At 42.6% G+C, this 17,956-nt stretch overlaps 1 protein-coding gene across 1 annotated transcript in view; it reads left to right on the top strand.

Moving 5' to 3' along the window:
• The window catches only part of kz (putative ATP-dependent RNA helicase kurz), a 222,505-nt gene that overhangs the window by 22,896 nt on the left and 181,653 nt on the right, over positions 1-17,956 (top strand). Inside the window, exons 2-4 of the mRNA XM_045732921.2 lie at positions 8,495-8,674; positions 8,832-9,101; positions 17,449-17,843. Of these exons, the coding sequence (XP_045588877.2) occupies positions 8,495-8,674; positions 8,832-9,101; positions 17,449-17,843 (845 nt within the window). The remainder of the gene's footprint in view (positions 1-8,494; positions 8,675-8,831; positions 9,102-17,448; positions 17,844-17,956) is intronic.

The raw sequence follows: 17,956 nt of genomic DNA, 5'->3' as shown, positions 1-17,956 counted from the left end.
TTGAAATTAATTGTTTTGCTTGCATCCATGTGTGATTTAACTATGGATTCTTTTCTTGCTTTCATTTTTCTCTTTTTGGGCTAGGATAAACTTTAAAATTGTCTGCAGCTTCCTGGCACTGGCACTTCTGGGTGATATAGTCAATCATATTTAGTACAGTCTATTCTCTAAGTTCTATTTTCCATGGTATTCCCTATTAGGAAGTTCCTCATCTCATCATAGTTTTCTCTGTGGTTAGCCTGCCTTTTCCATTCTGATCCATTCTTTTGATATGTTATCCCTACTTCTACCAGATACTCAAATATCAATACACAGTGATCACTCATTCCCTTGGGGGTTTCTAATTTGACTTGCCTTATATCTGACTCATTCAGGGTGAGTATCAGGTTGAGTCTAGCTGGTTCGTCGTTCTGTCCCTCATTCACATGGGTCCTTTGACATGCTGGCTCACAAAGTTTCTTGTTGCCACTTACAATAGTTTAGCTCTCTATGTATCTGCACCTGCATGTTGTTCTCTATTCTCGCAATCTATTTTTCCATGGTTAAAATCCCTCGTGGTTAAAAATCTGGATCCGTTTCTGCAGGCAACGGAAGCTGTTCTCTTATTATATTAATGGTTGCTTTCCTTATAGCAGGGCCACTCCTCTCTCTTTCTTCTTTCTATATAGTAGTCATGCAAAAACAATGCATTTGTTGTGATGCCTGACAATTTTGTTCCTGTGACTGGTATTACATCTGGGTTTTCTTCTTGTGCTCTTTTGTCCAGTTCACTCACTTTATTTGTAATCCATTAATGTTTGCGTATATTATCTAAAAGCTTGCTTATGTCCATTATAACAAGCTTTCCCCACTGGTGTAGGAAGTTGTTCCATGGGCTGAGCTATTTGGGTATGTTTGTCCTGTGGGGTAGGTACCAGGTAATTGGAGGGATGTGGGGTGGGGCACAGAAGGATTAGATCCTGCTTGGGGCCAGAGGAAGGCCACTATTATCCTCCTGATGTGGCTATGTAGCAGTTTTGATTGGGTTTTGACATTACAGTACTTGCAATGCCATTTTCATGTTATCCGTCTGCTTCTCTCCTCACACTGAGGTACAGTACTCATTTCTGCTCCTATGATATCTCCCACTGCTCTCTGGTGATTTTTTTTCTGTAGTTTCTGCATAGTCTTGTAATTATTTGTTTTGCTTGCATCCATGTGTAATTTAACTATGGATTCTTTTCTTGCTTTCATTTTTCTCTTTTTGGGCTAGGATAAACTTTAAAATTGTCTGCAGCTTCCTGGCACTGGCACTTCTGGGTGATATAGTCAATCATATTTAGTACAGTTTTTTCTCTAAGTTCTATTTTCCATGGTATTCCCTATTAGGAAGTTCCTCATCTCATCATAGTTTTCTCTGTGGTTAGCCTGCCTTTTCCATTCTGATCCATTCTTTTGATATGTTATCCCTACTTCTACCAGATACTCAAATATCAATACACAGTGATCACTCATTCCCTTGGGGGTTTCTAATTTGACTTGCCTTATATCTGACTCATTCAGGGTGAGTATCAGGTTGAGGCTAGCTGGTTCGTCGTTCTGTCCCTTATTCATGTGGGTCCTTTGACATGCTGGCTCACAAAGTTTCTTGTTGCCACGTACAATAGTTTTGCTCTCTATGTATCTGCACTTGCATGTTGTTCTCTATTCTCGCAATCTATTTTTCCATGGTTAAAATCCCTCGTGGTTAAAAGTCTGGATCCATTTCTTGAGGCAACGGAAGCTGTTCTCTTATTATATTAATGGTTGCTTTCCTTATAGCAGGGCCTCTCCTCTCTCTTTCTTCTTTCTATATAGTAGTCATGCAAGAACTCTGCATTTGTTGTGATGCCTGACAATTTTGTTCCTGTGACTGCTATTACATCTGGGTTTTCTTCTTGTGCTCTTTTGTCCAGTTCACTCACTTTATTTGTATTCCATTAATGTTTGCGTATATTATCTAAAAGCTTGCTTATGTCCATTATAACAAGCTTTCCCCACTGGTGTAGGAAGTTGTTCCATGGGCTGAGCTATTTGGGTATGTTTGTCCTGTGGGGTAGGTACCAGGTATTTGGAGGGATGTGGGGTGGGGCACAGAAGGATTAGATCCTGCTTGGGGCCAGAGGAAGGCCACTAGTTTCCTGATGTGGCTGTGTAGCAGTTTTGTTTGGGTTTTGCCATTACTTGCACTGCCATTTTCATGTTATCTGTCTGCTTCTCTCCTCACACTGAGGTACAGTACTCATTTCTGCTCCTATGATATCTCCCACTGCTCTCTGGTGATTTTTTTCTGTAGTTTCTGCATAGTCTTGTAATTAATTGTTTTGCTTGCATCCATGTGTGATTTAACTATGGATTCTTTTCTTGCTTTCATTTTTCTCTTTTTGGGCTAGGATAAACTTTAAAATTGTCTGCAGCTTCTTGGCACTGGCACTTCTGGGTGATATAGTCAATCATATTTAGTACAGTCTTTTCTCTAAGTTCTATTTTCCATGGTATTCCCTATTAGGAAGTTCCTCATCTCATCATAATTTTCTCTGTGGTTAGCCTGCCTTTTCCATTCTGATCCATTCTTTTGATATGTTATCCCTACTTCTACCAGATACTCAAATGTCAATACACAGTGATCACTCAGTTATACCTGCCTATTCAGCCTGGATAGCTCCGGGGAGTCGCCGGGACTCACCCAGAAAATGGCATTTCTTTTCATTCAACGCTGGGTTTTTGGAAAGAAACTTTTGTAAAGCACATGGCTGACTATCTTGAAGCAGCTTTCTTTGATATTGATAGATGGATAGAGGACATGGCAAACCTCCAATCAGATGTAGATCAGGTCTTTCTATGGGCTACAGAAAATAATATGGTGTTTAATGAAGTCAAGTTCCAGCTGATGCGCTACGGAAAAAATGAAAATATAAAATTGGAAACCACGTACAAAACTCAGGCAAATCATAACATATAACGAAAAGTCATTGTAAAGGATCTGGGTGTACTCATGTCGGAAGACCTTACCTTTAAAGAACACAATAACGTAGCCATCACAACTGCAAGAAAAATGACAGGTTGGATAACAAGAACTTTTCACACTAGAGATGCTATACCGATGATGATTCTTTTTAAAACGCTTGTGCTCTCTAGAGTGGAGTACTGCTGCACAGTGACAGCCCCTTTCAATGCTGGAGAAATTACTGACCTGGAGAGCATGCAGAGATCCTTTACTGCTAGAATCCACTCGGTAAAACATCTAAATTACTGGGACCGACTAAAGAGCCTAAATCTGTACTCCCTTGAGCGCAGGCAGGAGAGATTCATAATAATTTACACATGGAAAATAATTGAGGGGCTGGTCCCAAACCTGCACACAGAAATAACATCACATGAGACCAGAAGACATGGCAGGATGTGCAGAATACCCCCGTTGAAAAGCAGAAGTGCAACAGGTACTCTGAGAGAGAACTCGATCAACATCAGAGGCCCGAGACTGTTCAACACGCTTCCACTACACATGAGGGGCATAACTGGCGGACCCCTCACAGTGTTCAAGAGAGAACTGGATAAGCACCTCCGAAGGATACCTGATCAACCAGGCTGTGACTCATACGTCAGGCTGCGAGCAGCTGCGTCCAACAGCCTGGTTGATCAGTCCAGCAACCAGGAGGCCTGGTCGACGACCGGGCTACGGGGATGCTGAGCCCCGGAAGCACCTCAAGGTAACCTCAAGGTAAGGTATAGATAGATAGACCAGTGGATGCATATATAGATAGATGTACAGTTAGATGGATAGGTATATGGATGGATTGATAGATGCCTAGATATATATGAGTGGATAGATGAATAGATGGGTAGCTGGATGGATAGAGAGAAGGATAGATGGCTGGAAGAATACATGGAAAAATAAATGGATAGATGAATGGATAGATAAATAGATAAACAAATGGAAGACAGGCCTGGGCAATGCTATGTACCCCCAGCATACTATAAGAGAACATCTGTCAAAAGTTGGAGGCCAACTGCTTGGGTCTAGCCTCACCTAAATTTGCAGGGTATAATGGTCTGGTTAGGGTAGGCTTAAAATAAATGCTTTTAATAAATATTAGCATTTATAGACACCCCACGTGATTTTCATAGTGTAGTATGAAATATTAGGTGTGATTACTATGGAGCTTTTAGTGATACAGGGCTGTACTAATATATTATCCAAGAGACCCCCATACAGTTGTTTGTGCTTCTTAATAAATTTTTTGAGGGAAGGGCAAAAGGGAGAGATGATGAGGGGACCAAAGGGATCGGGAGAAGCATGGGAGGATGGTGGAGGGGCAAAGGGGATTGGGATGAGGGGTCAAGGGAGAGGTGGTGAGAAGAGCGTAAACGAAATAAGAGACTTGGGGTGCTGCTAGAGTTCGATTTCAATTGATATTCCAGATATCTTTGTACACAGAAATCTTAGCAGATATATGGAAAAAGGCAAACTGTTCCAAGCTACAAAAGTTGTAGCAGAGACCATTATCATTAACTTGCATGATAGTCAAAACAATAGAATTTTGTTTTAAACCCAAATTAGTAGAACACATGAAGAGTAATGACATAATAGACAGTATGGTTTTCTAACAGGAAGATCTGGTAAACATAGATACAATAGAGCACCTAAAATTTTGGGATTGTCTCAAAGCTTTCCAAATGTACTCTTTAGAAAGGAGATGAGAGAAACATCAAGTAATATATATTCTACATGGGAAAATACTGGAGGGGCCAGGTCCCAAATTTACACTGGAGTGAATGATATGGAAGGAAATGCAATCAGAGAACACTTCATGAACATCAGAGGTCCATGGTTGTTCAACATCCTCCCAGCAAGCATAAGAAATTTTGCCACAACAAATGTGAATGTCTTTAAAAGAAAACTGAATAGTTTTCTTCGAGAAGTGCCATACCAACCAGGCTGTAGTGAATACATGGACCTTGTTGGTTGCTCCAAGCCACAACCTATAGTACTAAGCTCTCACAAGTCATGCTTGGCCCTGGGCTGGACTTGGGGAGTAGAACTCCCAGAACCCTATCGAGGTTTGATCAAGCTGTAACAAATCTACTTAGTTTTTATGATGGAGCAACAGAGATTCTACAGAAAAGAAATGGTTGGGTTGATTGTGCCTTATCTAGACCTAAAAAAGTCTTTTGACAGAGTCCCACACAAGAGTCCCAGTTTTTGGAAACTGGAGCAAGCTGGAGGGGTGACGGGGAAACTGCTGACATTGATGACAAATTTTCTGACAGAAGGTGAGGGCTGAAATCAGAGGCAATGAATCTGACTGGAGAAGTGTTAGTAGCAGAGTACCACACAGTTCAGTTGTTACACTATAATATTCATCGTCTATATAAATGATCAACCAGAAGGAATACAAAATTATTTGAATATGTTTGATGTTGATGCTAATCTTCAAGGGAAGAGTGGAAACCTAGATGATTCTCATGCCCTTGAAATTGACCTAGATAAAAGCACCATGTGACAAATGGAATTCAGTGTGAATAAATGCCATGTTATGAAATGTGGAGTAGCAAAATATAGACCACACATACCCTACAAAGTATTTGGATAGGTATTAAATAACTCAAATGAAGATATCTAGAGATGGTTCTGGATAGTAGACTGTCACCAGAGGAACACACAAAATGCAGTGTGTGAGAAGTATATGCTGTGCTTTCCAACTTCTGAATCACTTTTAATTACATGGATGGTGAAATACTTAATATGTAGACTGTTCATGACTTTTGTGAGACCAAAATTTGAATATGTAGCAGTTGTATGGTGGCCATATCTCAAAAAGAACAAATAAAATTGAAAAAGTGTGCTCAGGTATACTAGAAATTGGCTTATGGAACAGAAAAAGGAGTTATAAAGAGAAGCCAGTGGCATTAAATATGCCAAAGCTAGAGGGAAAAAATGGCAATATGATCACCACTTTCAAATAATAACAGGAATCAACCAGTTTGGCAAAGAGTATTACCTGAGTTCTGGCAGCCTCAAGAACAAGAGAATAATGTATGGAATATGGGAGCCGGTCGGCCGAGCGGACAGCACACTGGACTTGTGATCCTGTGGTCCTGGGTTCGATTCCGGGCGCCGGCGAGAAACAATGGGCAGTTTCATTCATCCTATGCCCCTGTTACCTAGCAGTGAAATAGGTACCTCGGTGTTAGTCAGCTGTCACGGGCTGCTTCCTGGGGGTGGAGGCCTGGTCGAGGACCGGGCCGCGGGGACACTAAAGCCCCAAAATCATCTCAAGATAACCTCAAGAAGAGGTCGTAGATTGAAGCTAAGGAAACAAAGGTGTTGAAAAATACTTGGATGTATGTGTTACTGTATGTACGGTATAACCATAAATCTAGGGACTCAGCTTGCCATCTTTCACTTATTATATGGGTGGCATTACTGTTAAGTCTCGCCCCCTTCTTAACCTTTGGACAGCAATTATCATTATATGTTGATTCACAGGTTAATGTGATTATCTTCATATATCATTTTAAACCCAGACAGTTATTATCTGGGTTTTACATATATAATGCAAATACAGTATGGATATAATAGGCAGGCGATGAATCACAATAACGTGGCTGAAGATGTAATGACCAAACCACACATCAGAGATGGAGAAATGATGACTTTTTGGTCTGTCCTGGATCATTATCGTCTGTCTTGATAATGATCCAGGACGGACCGAAATTCTATAATAACTTGATAATGGTCCAGGACGGTTCAGAACACCGTTGTTTCTCCCTCTTCTGATGTGTAGTTTGGTTATCATGGATATAATAGCTTTTTGAGATGTAATGAAGTTTATCTTGACCCCATGAAGAATCCTGCTATCATTTCATGGTTGTGTGTACTAGGTGAATGTGTTTTTGTCACAAGTGTTACCAGGGGAATGTTATCATCATACGAGTTAACACTTTGGCGCACCCCGCTCGCCACCCCTCAACTGTGCGATATGGGACCCAGGGTGTCACGGGAGTGCGCGTAAATTCTGAAAAGTGTATACTCTCTTCAACTTTGTCACCTTAATTCTCGTCCTACGAGATTAAATTTGGTATCATTGTGTTCGCAATAGAATTCTCTACAGCACTAAATGCATATAAACTCCAAGAGCCCGGCTAATTACCCGCAGCAAACAGAGAAAGTGCGAACGAGTTACCCAGGAGCGCGCAAACACGATAAAATGTTTTCACTATTTTCACTCTGGTCACCTCAATTTTTATCCTAGGTCTTTCATTTTGGTCTCAATGGGTTCGCAATAGAATTCTCTAGAGGAACATTAGCATATAAAATAAAAAACCTGGTCACGCTCCAACCGCCGACGAGTTGAAGACGGGCCACGAGTTAGCCGCGAGTGAGTGCTCAGCCGCCTTCCAGCTACACTCCCAATTCCCGCCCTTTTCAAGCCTTTCTTTCGCAATTTTCTTCCTGGAAGGGCCTTGTTCATGATCACTATCCATCGTGGAGTTAGCGTAGATAGTTTCTAAAGCCGCAGTACGAAATATAGCCACGGAAAATATCCAAAATGTTCACACGTTTGAGATGCGAGGGGAGGCGACATTGGTCACAACAGTGGAGCGAAAACAATGGGCCCACGGCATGTGCCAAGCCGCCTGAGGGCCACGAGGCTCAACAAAGAAAATGGGAAGACATCGGCGCGCATTTTAAAACCAGTCCCCAAAAAATCGGATAAAAACCTGATTTTTGGCGATTTATTTAAAGTGGATGACGCAATGCTGCGTCATCCCCGGAATTACCGCCAGTAAACGGATGACGCAATGCTGCGTCATGCCCGGGCGAAAGTGTTAAACAGTTATTTCTGGGTTTTATGTGTATGATGCAAATATGAGTATAATGGCTCTCTGTGGGTATAATGGCATTTCCCTTGACCCTTGAAAAAATCCTGCTACCATTTCATGGTTATGTGTACCAGGAGGAGCCTGCTGTCGTGTGTGTGTAATTACCTAAGTGTAATTACCTAAGTGTAGTTACAGGATGAGAGCTACGCTCGTGGTGTCCCGTCTTCCCAGCACTCTTTGTCATATAACGCTTGGTGTTATGTAGTGTGTGTGTGCCACAGTGATGGCGTATGCCTTTCTTTCAATCATTTATGATTGAAAGGTCATTTATGTAAACAGTGAATATTACTGGGGCAAGAACTCACCCTTGTGGTACTCTGCTCTTAACACTTCTCCAGTCAAATACAGTACACTGTGTCGGATTACCGCTCTCATTTTGTCAAAGCACTTTTCATCCATGTCAGCAGTTTGTGTGTGTGCGCGCGTGTTTAATAAATTAACTTGTTCATTATATGATGCTGCAAAACATAAGGATATTATTCATTATCATATAATAAACAAGTTAATTTTTCTCTTCTATACACCATTATGGTATATACTGTGTGTTCGTTGTATGTTCCTAATATTATCATCAGTATTGTCTCTTCAGATTAAGGTTGAACTCGAATCTTCAAGCAAGTATGATGCCAGTAATGCACTGGTTCTTCCATCAAAAAAACGTGCCACAAAAAAGTTACGAGACAAGAATGCAGCTCCAGTTAAACTTCTGTCAAAGAAAAAACGAAAGCAGCTGGAGAAAATTGTGGACCAAAAGAAGAAAAAGGAAAATGTGTGTGTTACGTACCAATACTTTCTAAACCGCTATATTCCATGGCATTTATACTTGTAATTTCTACTCTGTGATATAGTTTTGACTATATGGTATGAAGGGATACATGTAATCATTAGTAAATTAATATGATTAAACATTTTTCTTGCTTTGGCAGCGTGCCAGTCTCATTGCAGCACTACAGGAGGTCCAGGCTGATCCCAAGGATCTGGTTAAGTTGACACAACTTCAGGTGACCCAGACGCTTGGAAGGAAAAAGTTTTTAGCGGAAGATTATACGAGTTTACCGAGCAATGACAGAGATGAGGAAGAGGGAAAGGTGGTGAGCTGTGTCAAGGGACTGAAGCGAAAGAAACCTCAGAAGGAGGAGGACGAGGAAGAGGATGAGCAAGAAAAATGTGGTGATCCAAATGTTGTCAGACTTGGGGTAAGGTTTTGATCTTTGTTTTGTGCACCTTAAAAAACAGTGTGTGGTAATGTGATAGTAATTGATGTGCTATCTATCCACCTTAAGGTAAAACCAGCTGTTTCTAAAAACATATATAATCTTAATTCTATGACAGTTGTTTTGGTGGATTCTTGGTGAAGCAGAGCAAATACTCAGTGAAGGTAAATCAGTTACCTGGAGAGAATTGTTGAAGGATGAGATGTAAAATTAAAAAATGTATAATAGAAAGTCTAAGTAGTAAATTACTAAATCAGGTTTTTCTTATGGTTCTGAAATTGGCTCCTTGTTGCTATGTGGATAACTCCACCCACTTGAACCCATGCCATGACCAGGCAACCCATGACAACATAGAGGACACAGCAAATCTCCAGACAGATGTAAATCAGGTCTTTCGATGGCTACAGAAAATATGGTATTTAATGATGTTCCAGCTCCTGCACTACGGAAAACATGAAAATATAAAAACAGAAACCACATGCAAAAAGCAGTCAAATTATAATATAGAACGAAAAGCAATGTAAAGCTTTTGGGTGTACTCATGTTGGAAAACCTTACCTTTAAAGAACACAATAGTAATGTGTTCAAGCCATCACAACTGCAAGAAAAATGACAGGTTGGATAACAAGAGCCTTTCAAACTAGAGATGCTATACCAGTGATGATACTTTTCAAGATGCTAGTGCTCTCTAGAGTGGATTACTGTTGCACAAGGACAGCCCCTTTCAAAGCTGGAAAAATTGTTGACCTGGAGAGATTCTAGCAGATATACTTTACTGCTAGAATCCACTCAATAAACATATAAACTACTGTATTGTGACCGACTAAAATGCCTAAATCTGTGTTCTCTTGAGCGCAGGCAGAAGAGATGCATGATAATTTACATGTGGAAAGTTCTAGAGGGGCTGGTGCCAAACCTTCACACAGAAATAACCACATGAGACCAGAAGGCATGGTAGGATGTGCAGAATACCCCCGTTAAAAAGTGGCGGTGCAATAGGTACTCTGAAAGAGAACTCTATCAACGTCAGAGGCCCGAGACTGTTCAATATGCTTCCATTACACATGCAGGGCATAACTGGCTGACCCCTCGCAGTATTCCAAAGATAAATTGATAAAACGCCTCCAAAGCATACCTGATAACTAGGCTGAGATTCATGAAGAATCAGCTTGGTTGACTTGTCCAGTAACAAGGAGCCCTGGTCAAGGACCAGGCTGTGGGGACACTAAGCTCTGAAATTAATGCAAGGCAAATGCAAAATAAGATATGCTAGGCCCTTTTGAGTCACTGTAAACCTACTGGATACGAGAGATCAAAACCTGATCTCCCTCTATAGAGGTGCAAAAAGCAGGGGGATATGAGAGCTCATAAACCAAGAAAAGGCCACCAGAAAGATGAATGAGAAAAAATAGACAATCAGCAAGATAAACAGTGCATTGAAAACAAAAAAAAAAACAAGATTCCAAAAAAGAAGATTCTACCTCAATTAAAAGGAAAGTTAGGAATTTCTGGAGGGAGCCCCCCGGTGGCTCCCTGAAGCTATCTTTCTGAGATGGCTTCATTCTAAAATGTCTCATCAGATGCAAAAGCTCTGTTTCGCCTACTAAGAACCAAAACCAGAACCTGACCCCCCTTTCCCCTCATAAGAGGTGCAGGGAGCATGTGACAATCTGCCACCTCATCAGAAGAGCATCTGGACAGTCAGTGCAGGTTTACAGACAACTGGAAGTTTCACAGAAAATGAAACCTCAAAAACTGCCAAAGAACTTTGCAAATGAATCACATGGGCCAAGAGATTGATTGAAACGAGCTCAAAACTCATTAATACTGATTACAGTACCACCACTAGGTGGTCTGGCACCAGCTCCCAGTCAGCTCCACAGGTCAGTTCTGGTCCTGATGCTGGTGTCTTCACACCTGCTTGTGCTTCCTGTCACAGGAAGCATGCTGCCATGACTTGCAGGCAAGTCCTGAAGCTTTAAGACCATCCTTGCCAGCCATCCTTGGAATTGGTTGTCTTGTTGAGGTGAGGGGCATTTGCTTTGTTTATTGTTTCCTATTTTATTGTAGGATTTGTGTATGTGTCTGGTTCCGGCTTGTTTAGTGGGCTTGGCTCATTTGGCATTTCGGGCTGCATGCACTCAAGGTTCTCCTATCTGTGTGCCTGCTAATGCTTCCCTTGCAATGCCAGAGTTTCCCATCTCAGGTGTGTTTGGGAGTTCACCCCCTGAGAAGCCTTCTGCCAGGGTGGGGAGCCTTGTCTTTGGCTGTTCAGGAATTGTGGATTCCTCTGTTTGGATCATTGGTAGGGGGTGTTCTTTGGCGGTGTTAGGGCACCTAGGGTTTGTGCTCATGGTTTACACAGCGTATTATGGTATTCATGGCCTGATGGTTAAAGCACTCGGTGTCTGTTTTTCCGGTAAGTGGCCCCATTGTCTGGGGTATCTGCTTGGCCCTGATTCCTTTAGGCCCTGGGAATTCCCTATGGCTGCCTGTTATGGTCCTTATGTAGCATTCTGTCAAGCCTGACCTCCCTGTTTGCAAGTTTGATGGGTGTTCATCATCTTTGCTACTTAACAATATTCATTCTTTCTACTGCTACTATGCTGCCGATTGGGTTGATGTTTATGACCCAGAGTCCTCTGAAAGTGGACTTTCCATGCAGCTGCCACTTTACAAGCTAGGGTTTGCTTGTGTTGAGGTTTCCTGGCCATTGCAGTTCCTGAAAAGGCTTCTTCCTCTTGTCGTTGCTGTCATGGTTTGATGTTGCTGTCGTCGAGGTCTGGTTCCACAAGGGGCTCATGCCGGCCATTTTGTGGTTTGCCCCTTTGACGCTGATGTGGGGGGGGCGTCTAGGTCGTTTTTCCAGCTATTGGTCCCTCGATATATGGGGACTTTGGATAGTTTCCTATGGTCTTTGGTGGGGTGGGTCAGTCACTCGCCTGTATTTGGGGTTGGGTCAAGAGTCCTCCCCAGCAATGTATCTCGTCATTGCAGATTGCTTGGTCTTGGGCATGGTCGAGCCAACCTTATCCCTTTGGTAGGTGTCCTGGTTGTTCCTCGTCCAAAAGTGGAATTCGGTGGACTTTTGATTCATCCTCAGTCTTTTGGGCCTGAATGGCTTCATGATTACTTTCATCCATGTTTGCCTGCTACAGGCTGGAGCTTTGATGGTGTTCTTGGACCTCAAGGATGCATATTGGCATGTCACTATTCATCCAGGATTCAGAATGGTTACGTTTTGTTGTGGGGCATCAAGCTTACCTCTTCGGGCTTTTCCCCTTCAGATTGAAACTGGCTTTCTGCATATTAACTAGGCAGTTGTGGGTTATTGTGGCCCAGCTTCATTTGTTAGGAGTTTGAGTGTTGGCCTATGTCAATTACTGATTGATGTGGGCCCCTAGTCGGTCCACATGTCTACTGATCAGGGATCTGGTTCTTCTCTAGCTCGTCGGGTTTGGGTTCCTGGTGGACTAGAGGAAGTCCCAGGTGGTGCTGTCCCAGGTTCAGGCTTGGCTGGGCCTTGTTTGGAACTCTTGGTCAGTATCTCTCTCCCTGCATCCAATGGCTCTGCTTTGCCTGCAGTTTTGTCATCGCCTGGTGTTGGATTGACTCCGGGTGACTCGCACACTAGTCAAGCAGTTGTGCAAGAGCCTGAACTTTGCCTGCATTTTTTTTTTATTTACCCTGGACAGGGCTTTGCTCCAGGCAAAGGCATTGTACCTGTTGTACCAGCAGCAGTCTGTTGGAGCAAGTTATCACAAGTTGAGCCTGGCCCCAGGCTGGGCTCGGGGAGTTGAAGAACTCCCAAAACCCTCTCCAGGTACTAGTTTGATAAGTTTGAAAACACATCGCTTGATGTGTTTTCAGACACATTCTCTCCGGGTTGGAAAGAATGTGTCTGTGACCAGCTATCACTAAGATGCCCAGGGTCGTTGGTTTGGTCTGTTCCTTCAGGCTCGCAGCACAGTATGCAAATTGCATGCCCTGAGGAGGATTTGGCTTCCTCCAGCCTCAATGATCCAGCTTCATTCCAACTGCTTCCTGGTGGTTCATTGCCTGAACCATGAGGGGTTACTTCGGACCTTTCCTCTGTTCAGCTCGATGCTTTGGTAGCTTCGTTTTTGGCTTCAAGGAGTTTGATTCACCTAAACATCCGGGATGTGTTCTCTGTGGATGGGTTGTCTCACTTTCGGCTTATCTCCATTGAGTGTACCCTCAATGATGAGTCCTTCCATTTGTTCTGTGATGTGTTTGGTCTCCCCAAGGTAGATCTCTTCACGACAGCATGAAACTGGTGCCTTTCTTCCTAGGTGGCTCCTTTTCCAGATCACAAAGCACTTGCCGCAGATGCCTTTCAACATGAATGGTTTAAGTTGAGGTGTATTTACCTGTTTTCCCTAAATCCATTGTAGCTCCATGTGTGATTCATTCTGGAGTTGTACTTGGGGAGGGGGAACCTTTGACTCAATGGTGACTTATTACAGTATTAACATCTTTAGTAACAAAATTTAATTACAATTTTGCCTAATCTGAGGATTTCAATTAAGTCTTATTAAAGTGAGGGTAATGCTGGTATTCACTGTCACAAAGGACAGAGGGTCATACACAAGACAATAGGTCTAAACTGTAGGCTGAAGCATGATTATATCGTGGTTACAATCAATGTTTTAATGTATGAATATGTAAAATCAACTTAATATTGTGCACTGCTACACAAGGGCAGGGATGGGTTCATAAGAGATGCAGCTTAAACATTATATAAATAATATTGTTCTTTATTCTTTAAAATGGACAAGCACATTTTGTATAAATTGTTAGATGTCATCCAGTACATCAGATTCAATGAAATAGTTACACAGTTGGTGGTACAGAAGGACAGGAGGTTTAAAATCTTTTATGATTTCACATTCAACAATATAGTGTTCTAGTGAATGCAATAAAGATTTGTCACAGAGATTGTAATCTGAATATTCTGGTAGTGGCTCAGCCTCACTAAGCTGCCAGACGTGCCTATAGCCAACCTCATAGTCCTGAGGTTCTGGGTTTGATCCCTGTTGGAGGTGGAAACAAATGGGCAGAGTTTCTTTCACCCTGATATTCCTGTTCATCTAACAGTAAATAGGTACCTGGGAGTTAGACAGCTGCTATGGGCTGCTTCCTGGGGGTGTGTAACAAAAAGGAGGCCTGGTTGAGGAACAGGCCACAGGGATGCTAAGCCCCGAAATCATCTCAAGATAACCTCAACATAACCTCAAGAAGGCGAATTAGCACAGTGACTAATCATTACATTGCCTGGTTCGGTTACTGTGCTGACCATACAAATACCAATTATTACAAAAGTTGTCATAGCGTTTAATACTGCAACTTTTAGGTCTCTGGGCATTTGTTAGTTCTTCTAACTGTGAATTAATTTCTTCAATTTGTATGTTTCTAATAATTGCATTAGATAGTCCAAAGTCATAATCAGTGTTTTCTTTCCTGTAAGCCTCATTGGCCACTCGATCTATAGTCATGTTTTCCAATTCCAACATGGGATGGGATCCACACAAATTTTATACAATAGTGGTTATCATTGGCACACATTTCATTCCACTTAATATTACAAGCTACTTCAGACATAAATTGTGATGGGTTATTTAAGGACTGCAGATCACTTTTTGAGTCACAGAATATCACTCCACCACCATTGAGCTTAAGGTACTCAGTGGCTAGATAAATACCCAATAGCTCAGTCTGTGTCGTGCTTGCCCAGTTGTTCAATCTCTGTGTACTGGGGAGCCGGTCGGCCGAGCGGACAGCACACTGGACTTGTGATCCTGGGTTCGATCCCAGGCGCCGGCGAGAAACAATGGGCAGTTTCTTTCACCCAATGCCCTGTTACCTAGCAGTAAAATAGGTACCTGGGTGTTAGTCAGCTGTCACGGACTGCTTCCTGGGGGGTGGAGGCCTGGTCGAGGACCGGGCCGCGGGAACACTAAAAGCCCCGAAATCATCTCAAGATAACTTAACCTACCCACCTCAAGATAACCTCAAGACAAGATACTAGACATGATCATTATTGGTGACTGACCCAGCCTTGGTGTCCGGTGCTTTTAGCCCGGTGTCCAAATCCGATAATTTTTCCACGACTCCGCCTGTTCCCAAGGATTGGCCCAACTGTGTACTTCGCTGGTTCAAACTTTGTTCTATGCATCTGGAGTTTCTGATGCGTCACTTGTCAACATTTGTATAGTGTTCAGGTGCCTGATTTATAGGTATCATACTTGCATCCTCACGGCAACAGTATGAGATTTCCTGGTGCTTCTTTTGCCACTGTCTTTTAGCCCATTGTCTTTTGTCTCAGTTTGCTCTGTTCTCTCTAGTTATTTCTTGATTGGCATCTCATGCCAATCAAGAAACAATTAGAGAAAACGGTTGTTGTTATGCCATTCAAATCCTGGCTGGCTAACACCCTTCCTTTCATAGGGGCTTTGGTGAGATTCTTTCAGACCCTAGCACTTGCTTGACAGCAGCCTCTCCTGTGCAACTACCTTTGCCTCTGGAGCATTTGTTGCGGTGTACAGGGCTCATTACCCATTTGGTGTTTGTCTTTCATTTTAGTTTATTGTGGGGTATGTTGTGGTCCTGCTCCATGTAGCATGTCTTTGCTTCCTTTGGTCCCAAGTGTGGGGTCCTTGTTGCCTGCGTTTCTGGCTTCAGTAACATTTCCCGCATTGCTCGACTCTCCTTCTGGAGGTTGTTGCTGTAGACTGTGTCCGTTTCTCTCTATCCTGCAGCCTTGCTTCAGCTGCAGTCCCATCGTCTGCTGTTTTTGAGGGGGGACTCAGGTCACTGAGGCAGTTGCTTGAGCAGCTGTGCAAGAGACTGCATTTTACCTTGCTGGTTTTTCCGCTGGGCAGGGTTTGACTTCAAAAGCTGTTTTGCTATCTTCGGGGCAGCCCCTTTTGCCGCTCACACGATTGTTGGGTTCGGCCTCCAGGGGTCCTTGTCTCCGTTGCTGCGTCTCCAGTTTTCTCTTTGGGTTTATCGGGGTTTGGTATTATGGCACCTTCCCCTTCCCCTTCCCTCACTCGATGTGTTCACGGATGGCTCGTCTCTCTGCTGAGGTTTTGTGACCAGTGCTCACCACGCTGGCCAGGGACTTTGGGCTCCGTCCTTCCATTGTGTTCACAGCACGGTGCAGGAGTTTGTGGCTGTGTGGCTAGCAGTGAGACCTGGAGCTCCCCAGCATCCTTCCCTCCCTCCAGTTGGCGGTTTTACACGTTTTTGATGTCCAGCCTCAGAACCGGGGTTGGGTAGCTGTCATGGAAGGTCTAGTGCTCTAGTGTCTAGTGCTAGGGAGCTGCGCAGACAGATGCACAGCGGCTGTGGTGACGTCATGCTTGTTTGCTTATTTTCTGATTGGGGAGTTCTGCATGCTCGTTCGGTTTTCGTTTTGCAATTTTTAACCAGCTGTAGTTTGCTTTGGGATTATTACTTTACTGGGTGTCTGGCCTGGTTGATGTCAAATATAGACTGCTTCCAATTTCCTATTCCAACAATGGCCTATAGACTGCTTCCAACGTCTGTAGGCCATTGCTCCTCGTGCCTCTGAGCGGGGCCAGGTTCTGGCTCGTGGTCCCTGGTAATCTTAGAATTCCATCAATTGTCACAGTCTGATATATACACATCAGCCCGGTATAGCTTCGGGGAGCTTCCAGGTCTTACCCCAGAAAATGGCATTTCATTACTTTCAACACTGGTTTTTTGAAAGTGGGGGTAACATTTGCATATTTCCAATTTAGGGAGCCTACCCCTTGGTCCAGAGATTTTGTGCAAAGTAGATTCAGCGGTAGGCATAGTAAATTTTGCTATTATTATACAACAAAGATGCTTGTTTGGATTTAGAATTATTACTCATGCTAATTAACTGTATATACTACCAGTGTAGACTGTGTGCAAAACAGCTTACATGGTACCACTATTAGGCTGTGAGCCAAGCTACCTGCTTTATACCAATGTAGACTATGAGCCAAACAACCTCCATGGTACCAGTGTAGACTGAGATAAACAACATGTATAGTACTAGGAAGAGGCAAGGTTTTAGTATTGTATGCCAATGATTATCAGAATACTGTATATTTCAAATGTGTTGTTAAAGCTCTCATATCTAATTGTATAAACCATTTCTCTTCAGCATTTAATTATTTGCTATTTCTGTACCATGGTTAGTCAAGTAACCCAGAATCATAACATAAATCATTTGATTGATAAACCTTTATGAAAGCATTACTACTATGTAAAGCATTGTCTATTGATATACATCTTAATCAAATTAATCTTATAGGAAATATCTAGCAGTAGTGATGAAAGTGAAGACGAGGAAGAAGAGGAACTAGAAAAGAGTGATCCAAATGTAGAAGTAAAGGACATGCAGCAACAAGAAAAAGACACTAATCAGGAATCAGAAGTTAACCTGAGCTGTAGAAAGCCATCAGAGGTACAACAAAATGAGACAAAAGCTATTGATCCACCTAAGAAGCCAGCAAAGCCAGCTGTGTTCATGAACTTAAACCGCACTGCTGTCATCGAAGCAGCAAGACTTAAACTTCCAATTCTAGCAGAAGAACAGACAATAATGGAGGCAATAAATGAAAATGCTGTCACAGTCATTGTGGGAGCAACAGGTAGTGGCAAAACAACACAAGTACCTCAGTTCCTATATGAGGCAGGATATACAAGGTTGGTTCTCATGGTGAAGCTAAATTGTACATGTAATATCACACAATCATTCTTACTTGTCTACTTAATCCTTGACAATGACTTCAGGTGGGCTCCTTTCTTTTTCCCTCTCT

This window comes from Procambarus clarkii, chromosome 4 (assembly GCF_040958095.1).
Source record: "Procambarus clarkii isolate CNS0578487 chromosome 4, FALCON_Pclarkii_2.0, whole genome shotgun sequence".
NCBI lineage: Eukaryota > Metazoa > Arthropoda > Malacostraca > Decapoda > Cambaridae > Procambarus > Procambarus clarkii.
The sequence above is the reverse complement of the archived record's forward strand: the minus strand, read 5'-3'. Positions and strand labels throughout refer to the sequence as shown.